The following is a 9132-nucleotide window of genomic DNA, read 5'->3' as shown; positions in this document are numbered from 1 at the left end:
AAATGAGCACACACACGATTAGGGTTTTAGAGGGACAAGAAGCAGTGAAGGGGAGGCTGGGGAAGGCCAATGATCCTTTAAATAGTGTGAGTACCCCGAAATTTAGGGTTTCATCTACCAGCCCCTACTCATCGAGTCCTTTTATGGTCTCGGTGAGTAGACCACTAAATGCACGATCCTACCTCACTGCTAATCGACGAGTAGGGCAACCAACTCATCGAGTAGATCTTTCAACCAAATAAGATTTCATTTAATTCCATACCTGAGAATCGGGGCTTTACCATGATTTCTACAGGTATTAGTCGACGATGTAACTAGTTAATAAGATTAGGTTCTTGTGAGACGGTCTAATTTTGTGAGACCGTCAGACACAATCATAGCCACTCATTTTGTACATAAAAATAACATTTTAAAATGCAAAATAGTTGAAAATTTTCTAATTTTTTTTTAAATATTATTTTCGTGACTTAAGTTGTTAATTTTGTATATAATTAATATTTTTATATGTGTTTTCAACTATTATTCATTTTTATATACATATATGAGTTAAGACGTTTTTTTTGGTAAAGTTTGGTGGTAGGTACAAGCCTTTAAGCCATGACACACTTTTTAGAACCTTGCATATTCTAGTAGAATATTAGAACATTTTAGTAGAATATTAGAATATTTTACATATCAGACAAATTTATTAGAATATTCTAACATTCTAAAAATCAAATTAGAATGTTTACAGTGTAGTATTCTATTAAAATATTTCATGTATTTAAAAAAACGGTATTTTTTTTTATTTTTATTTTTTAGGTAAATAAAGTGATGAAAATAATAATTAAAAAAGATTTTTCGGATTTTTTCTTTTATTTTGCATTTTAATTTTTTTTTAGATTGCGTCACACGATCTCACAATATTAGTATGATCTCAAATAAACTTGAACTAGTAATAATAAAAAACAAAAATTCAAAATGGTCCTTTAGAGGGTATAAGTTAATTAGTTTTTATTTTATAAAGAATGTAAAATATATATGAAATTCGTGAACATCCCGTATCAAATCAACTCTCTTGTTAAAAAAAGAGTAAATTACACGAATGGTCCCTATGGTTTGAAGTAATTTGCATGTTTGGTCCTTCACTTATTTTTAATTCAGAAGATCCTTACTGTTTGTTTTTTCTTGCGCGTTTAGTCCATGTATTACCAAAAAGACTATTTTATCATTGATTTTTTAATTTATTTAAATAAACATACTTCTAATCTCACTTCCATCTCATTTTACCTTACCTTACATACCCCACATTATTTAAATAAATTAAAAAATCAAGGATAAAATAGTCTTTGAGTAAGATAGAGACAAAATGTGCAACAAAAATAAATTATAAGTACTTATCGAGTTAAAAAAATAAGTTTGAGACCAAACGTGCAAATTACCTCAAATCATATGGACCATTCGTGTAATTTACTAAAAAAATTCTTATGTACCAATTTAATATAATTTAAAAGATCTTCTTAAGAGTATTTTTCTTTGGGAAAATACCATAAATAGACAAAAAATGGGGTTGAATTTCTAAATTTAGTCACAAAATTTGATTTTTCCAGCTATAAACATACATTCCGCGGAATGCATCTTGAGTTTTTTTTTTATATTTTTATATTTTTTAATTTTTTAATTTTTTAATTTTATTATTATATTTTTCATATCGATTTTTCGGGGTTTATATTAATTCTTCAACTAATTATTTTCAAGTAAAGATTATAACAGTATGATAATCTTTTCTTAAAAACAATTAGTTTGAGAAATGAATATAAAACCAGAAAAATCGATGAAAAAAAAAAAACTAAAGATCCATTTTCTCAGAGCTACCTCCGCGGAATGAGTTCATTCTTCGGAGGTAGCTCCGCAGAATGGATCTTGAGGTTTTTTTTTTTTAAATACATTTGTTTATTTATGATTTTGCCATTCCGTGGAGCTACAGTAGATTCCGAGGAGCTCCGCGGAGCTACCTCCAGCCGAATGCATGATTGTATCCGGAAAAGTTCATTTTTATGTCTATTTTTAAAAAATACCCCCCATTTTTGACTATTTGCGGTATTTCCCCTTTTTCTTTTCTAAATCAAATTATATGATTATTTAGTAGTCCAATAACCCCTTTTGATTTTCATATTAGTGACACAAAACTGAGAATCCAAAATAAAACTGAATTTACTAATTTGGCGTTGTTATAGCACGAGTGAAAATAATTTTATTTCCATTCATACACCATTTTTTTTTTCTTTTCGCTTTAGCATATATTTTTTCGACTATTTTATGATTTTATCTAGTTCTAAATTACTCACTACCAAATCCATAATAAAGTTTTCTAATTGTTACTCTTTTAACATAATATTTTTTTCTCCTCACAATGTTTTCTCTCATATCTTAAAGAGATATAACAATTTCATTCAAATAAATTATTTATCTTTTAGCTTTTTTTTTTATGAAAAATTAATATTCATCTATATTTTATTCCTATTATTATCCTATTTATATAAAATAATGACACATGTTATGCTTTAATTTTTTTTTATCATATGTCTTGATCAATTTTTTTTTTCTAAAACAACAAATCGTTTCTAATAAATGAATATTTTTCTTTTACACGTGTCATTTTATGATATTTTTTAAATAAATAATATACACATATTAATTTATAGTTTTTATTTCAAATTTTAAAATTAAAAAACCACATAATCTTATACTTATATATGTAGTAAATATTATAATAAATTGTAATTAATATGTTTTTACATATCTTATTTCAAAATTTTATTTAAAAAAATACTTATTAATTATATTTTAATATTTTATTTTCTTTAACCAACCCGTATAATATACACATCCTACACCTAATATTATAAACTACTCTTAAATTATTGAATTTATGTCCACCAATTCAACCGAAAATACTTAGATATCTTTTTAATTTCTAATTTCTTCGTCAAATAAAAAGGAAGATCGGCAGATAGATATTTAATTTCTTTATTTTATTACAAACTACAAAGTATATCTGTTAGAAGCCGAGTACCCTGTGTGTATGCTGGCTTGCATTTATAGCCACCGATCCCAGAAAATCTCCTTCAAAGACTTCCTGCCGCTACTACTCCTACTAACACCTACACACTAACACTCACACAGTCGCTTTCTCAACCTTCTCACAAGCATCACGCATCTGAAGCTTAAAAGCTTTCCCACTTTTTTCTGAAAATGGAGGAAGGTCCACAAACTGTGACCAAAAGTGGAGAGGTTGTTGAGGTGATGGACGGTTCAGATATAATGGAGTTAGTTGAGAACGATAAGGTTTTTAGTAACTTCGTCGATCACAAGTTTCGTGACCTCGATCGCGATTGTGACGGACATCTCTCTGTTAAAGAACTTCAGCCCGCCGTTGCCGACATCGGCGCCGCCCTCGGTCTGCCTCCTCAAGGAACTTCCGCCGATTCCGATCATATTTACGCTGAGGTAATTTCCTTCATTCTCTTTCTATTTCTATTTCTCCCATCCATAATCAATTTATTAATCCCACTTTCATTTCTGAAGCTCTGTGTGTGAAATCGACATAGGTTTTTTTTGTAGAAATTGCATCGTTTCTTACGAATTCATGTTACTTTTGGAGTTATAATCCTAATCTGTTGAACTCAAAATTCGAATTATTTCTGTCGATTTGAGTAATTTATGAAAATATTTCTGTGTGCTTCGAAGGAACTTTGAGTGATCGGTGATTTCTGTTCTTCGTGTTCGTATCTTCATCCAAAGTAATGGAATAGTTTTGTTAGTTTAACAAAGTTCACATTCAGATCTTCGAGTTATCGAGTTCTAAGATAAGAGAAATTATCCAAGTTTGAAAAAAAAATAAAAAAAATAAACTGTCACATCATAAATTTTGAGCTGTTGGAATCAAATGAATATGCATGATTAAGTTCCCACAAATATATGGACGGTGAACTACTCATTATTATCTCAAAACATATTAATAAATTGCATTGATTATATAAATATACATAAATATATATAAAAGACCATGTGCAAAGTGCAAACGCACTTGCTCTTAAATTGAATTTTGGTCAAAAATAAAAATGATAAATCACTTTCGGGAAATATTAAATTTTTTAATAGTGAAAAAAAGCCAAAAGTTCAAATATCCGATTCAACCTATCCAAAAAAGACCCAACTGAGCTACAAAATCAAAATGTAAGATGCTCAAAGAAACCCACTCTTGAGTATATAGAGATTTAGCATCTGGGCAACTAATAATTTATTCTTTAGCTATAAAGCCCATGGGCCTATTATATGAATTTATAAGCCCAATGATTTAGGAAAACTTATTTCTTTTGAGTTTAATGCCAAAATTGTGTTAATGGTTGTACTTCGGGTTTCTAAAAACTACTAGAGTTTTCTTGAGTAAAAACTTCATCATGTGTTCGTGAGTGGGTTTTATCTTTATCTCTTGTCCCAACATCATATTTTTAAAATTATCATGTTGGGGTCGTAGTTTGTTATAAATTACTAAATGGTCAAACACTTTATATAATAAAGCATGCCTAAAAGTTAGGTGCTTCAAGACAAGTGAGGAATGTTTTGGGCCCACCAAAGATGTGATGTTATGTGTTTTTAAAATGTAAAAGAACAAGCAACTTTCTGTTATTGCTGACAAGATCCCATAATGGAAGACAGTAGAATGGTGTACAAGAAAAAAACAACAAAAAGCCACCTTTTTTTTATTCATTTTTTAGGTTAATTGATTGGTATATCAAACTATATCATTTTCACTGATTTAGATAAACCATCTTCTTCCTCAATTTGGTCATTAAACCTAGAAATTAGAAAACATGTTTGTAGTTTGAAAAATCCTTTAGGTATAGTATTTTACTTTCAAATTAAGATGCTACGAAAAAAAAAAAAATTCAATGAAAGTATGTTTCTAGTATTTTTATATTTCCACTTGTCATGCAGGTTCTTAGTGAATTTACTCATGGTAAAGATTCCAAAGTAAGCAAAACCGAATTCAAAAAAGTTCTTTCAGATTTTCTCATAGGAATGGCTGCAGGCTTAAAGAGAGATCCCATTGTTATTCTTCGCATAGATGGGGAGGATCTACTTGAATTCATTGAAAGCCCGAGTTTTGAACCCGAAATGATGTCCATATTTTCAGAGATTGATATTCCAAATGGGTCTCTTACTGACTACATTAACAAGGCTTTTGAGAAACTTACAGTAGATAAAGGGATGCCTCCAGTTTTGGATTCATGGGTAATTCTTTTTTTTTTTTTTTTCGTCAAAGTTATTAATTTCTTTTGTTGTTTGTGTATTTTCATGTTGTAATAGACACAAATGAAAGTATGTTGCTGTTTTTTGTAACGATCTTTTTGTTAGGTTACAAGTAATATTATAACACCCGCACTACAGTCATGTGGTGTTGCTCAAGAGCAACCTGTTTCTCAAGATGCGTTTTTACTAGAGTTTAAAAAGGTTTTAGAGACTGTGGCCCAACGCCTCAAGGATCAACCTGTTATCGTTGCTCACAGTGAGAACACTTTTGATGGAACCGGGGTTAGGAGACTGTTATCTAACAAGTTTGAACTCGAAAAGGTATAACAGGTTGTAAACAACCGTGTTTTCGTTTGGTGGGACTCAAACTATTGTCATTTTAGACAAAATTACGACTTTCAGTCATGTCATGACATGTCATACGTGACATGACATGTCTTGTCATGGAATTCATGACAACACATGACATGCCATGATTTATCTGGTCATGGCATGTCATGACAAGACATGACGTGTCTTGTGATGTCTAATAAATGCAACCTAAAAGTTGCAGTATTAATTAGTTCCTTATTTTCTAGTAGGATTTATTGACTGATATAGCAACTAAGAAGTTCACTTATCTTTTAATTTCTTGTAATGTTATGTTATTTGAAGCCTCTTCTTACCACATAACTCTGTAATTTAGACTCTAGATACAACAGTGAAGACAATGCCAAAAGATCAAAATGGGAAAATCTCCAAGAATTGTGTACGCCTGGCACTTGATTTCTTGGCTTCTGTAGCCGGGTTGCCACCTTTGGGTGCTGTGTATCAGATAGATGAGGTTATAGCCGAATCATGCAAGATGTTAGACATGGATGATGGAAAGCTTGTGAAAGAAGAAGAGTTCAAAAAAATACTGACTGAATTACTTGGAAGCATTATGCTGCAATTAGAAGGAAACCCGATCGCAGTTTCCACAAACTCAGTGGTTCATGAACCTCTAGCTTCAGCATCCACTCTGTTGCAACCGTTGTCTATGTAATGGTACAACTTACAATGCTTTATGTACTATTAATAAAAATACTACTACTACTTTCATATGAACTTATAGAAATAACAAGTAAAAGTCAATGTACAATCATGAATGCCTCTGGTGCAATCTTGTTTAGCATTTGGTTGTACTGGGAGAGCCATGAGTAAGGTTTAAGTAAGTATATTATATATATGGTTTTATGTGTAACTTGTAATGACCCCCAACAGTCATGTAATTCAAAAAAGGGATACGGACTTGTTCCATGTTCATGATGGTGCATTTTTTCTTAATAAATAGTCTCCATAAATTGTAGTCTGAATGATTTTTAGCAAAAAAAATATATTAAGAAAAGCACTTGGGGAATGGAAACAGTAAATGAATTTACTTTTTTAAAAAGTTTGGATGCAATGGGAAGATTTGTGTGGCACATAAGAGTATATGATGCATCATGATTTCTATGTATACGTTGTGTGTACTACGACTTGGATCCATATCTTCTCTTTGGTCATTATGTGTTCCATTTGGCTTTCTTTTTGCTCATCTATAGATTTATCTACAAAATATCAATTTGAAGCATTATAATTATTATTTATATTCAAATATATCAAAACATAACTTATAATATTAATATATTACACGAAATATTTGTACAATTATAGCAATATCATTAGACAAAAGTTGATAATGTACTACAAGAATTGGTAGCGCATCCTCAAGTAAGAACCTAATGCTTCCCTATATGATGATAATGTATCTAGATATTATTATTTTTGTGTTGTGTGAAAGATATCATTGGTGATAAGGTATCTAAATATGTTATTATTTTTGTGTTGTGTGAAAGATATAATTGTTGATAAATAGTTGATGATTATTGCTAAATGATATGATAAGCTTTTGTAGCTACGCACCATAGCTAATTATTCTTGAATGATTTCTATAAGTGAAAACTATAGTTGATTGTATGACATAGCAAGTCTGTATACCTGAAACCTAAAGTGGGATATTGCTGAATGACATGATAATATTTTGCAGTTGAAAACTATATTTGATTATTGTTGAAATTTTTATGTCCATTTCACTATTTGGTCTCATTTAACATATCTCTAATCTCTAAATATTATTAAAAGGGAAACCTTATGATATCATCTTAAATAATTTGGATCATTGATTGTATTTCAATTTTATTTTTTCCAGCCTTAGGTCAAATTGTTGGCATCATCTTTTCCATATGGAATGTATTTAATTCTAATAAATGTTTTCCAATCGTCAAATAATAACTTGCATTTGTTAAAATGGAATGTATTTAATTCCAATAAAAATTTTCCATATTTTAAATCTTGAATTTCCAGTTATGATAATTTTAATATGGTCAATTTTAAAGCATATTACTAAAAAACCATTTCAATCAATGCATTAATATCAACCATTAATATAAATTCGCTTATATTAGTAAACTAATAGTATAAAGTATATTTTTATTAGGAAATCATTAATACCAAAAAATCATATTCAAAGTATCAAATACATATATGATTCATACTTGAATCCGCGGCTCACTTATTTTCAGTCGTTTCTTTTCTTCAAACATTCTCTTACGACATCATTCTTATTGTTTATAACTTCCATCATCATTCTCTGCTTCAAACATTCGCTCTTGTACACTAGAAGGTCAGTACCTTCTTTTGTTTTTTATATTTTTTTGATTATTTTTTGTTCCTATATCAAATATATGTATTCATATACTTTGATTTTCTTTATCATAAATTACATGAAATCAGTTAACTACTTTTCTAAAACTTTTCAAATAAACAGGAAAAAATATTACGTGCCTTTAACAAAACATAGTTTATATATCTTAAGAACTGACATTAATTATGAAAATATTACTTTTATTTGTTAGAGATGATTATAATTTTCTTTTTAATTTTTATGTCATAAGAATCCGATTAATTTTGGCATGATTTTAAAATATCATTGAAATTATTATGTTTTTGTGTATCATACTAACCTACTTTTTTATCTTTATATAGTAACAATCAAATTTATAAATTTACACAACAAATATACATATTTTGAATTTTGTAATATTATTATACCTTACAAAATACAACTTCCTCCAAAATATTTTTTGCCAGTAATTTCATCCATAATTTCATCAAATTTAAAATTGTGTTTTCTTTATATAAAATTTTTTAATGATCCTGATTTTTTTTCCTCCAAAAGTATATCAAACATTTACGTCTTAGATAATGCTGCCCCATTATAATTATTACTTTCCAAAAATATATATACATTTAATGAGGAATTTGATTTAATGAAGGAAGTAAATGTTAATTAAAACGAGATATATATTCCATAATTATTATACAGGTTTATTAAAAAAAATTAATATCAAGGTGTAAACATTAAGCATTTTTAAAGTGAAATTTCAGAATACATACAAACGATAATGTTGTACAATGAAATATAAAATTGAATAAGCTAAAAAAACTATTAGGACAGTTAATCTTGAAAGTAACATAATTATGAAAAATTATAAAGTAAGATAAAAATTATAAAATATTAGGAGATTTGTAAAAAGTACAATTAGTAAAAGCGTTATGGTTAATAGAAAAAAAAATAAGACCGTTAAGATTAGTAAAACTACAATATATAAACTAAATTATCACAATAGTAATGAAATTTCATTATTTGATATTTCATATAATTAAAAGATATACCAAATTACATTGATGATATACTAAAATTATTTAAAGTTGCGCCAAAATTAATGCAAAATTTTTGCGAATACCAAATAAATAAGAACAAACATAAAATCTAGC

General features: G+C 28.7%; 1 protein-coding gene across 2 annotated transcripts; it reads left to right on the top strand.

Moving 5' to 3' along the window:
• The first annotated feature begins 3028 nt into the window (after positions 1–3028).
• On the top strand, positions 3029–6579 carry LOC145011188 (Calcium-binding EF-hand family protein). 2 transcript variants are annotated; one of them, XM_078969847.1, is made up of 4 exons: positions 3029–3489; positions 4981–5277; positions 5401–5616; positions 5981–6579. In XM_078969847.1, the coding sequence occupies exons 1-4, from the start codon at positions 3235–3237 to the stop codon at positions 6317–6319; spliced, it is 1107 nt and encodes a 368-aa protein (XP_078825973.1). In that variant the 5' UTR covers positions 3029–3234; the 3' UTR covers positions 6320–6579. The 2 variants fall into 2 exon arrangements, with proteins under 2 accessions (XP_078825973.1, XP_078825974.1); XM_078969848.1 differs by lacking the exon at positions 3029–3489 and adding an exon at positions 4816–4883.
• Positions 6580–9132: the final 2553 nt, after the last annotated feature.

This window comes from Lactuca saligna, chromosome 8 (assembly GCF_052625555.1).
Source record: "Lactuca saligna cultivar CGN05327 chromosome 8, ASM5262555v1, whole genome shotgun sequence".
Classification (NCBI taxonomy): Eukaryota; Viridiplantae; Streptophyta; class Magnoliopsida; order Asterales; family Asteraceae; genus Lactuca; species Lactuca saligna.
This window is presented reverse-complemented; position numbering and strand designations above follow the sequence as displayed.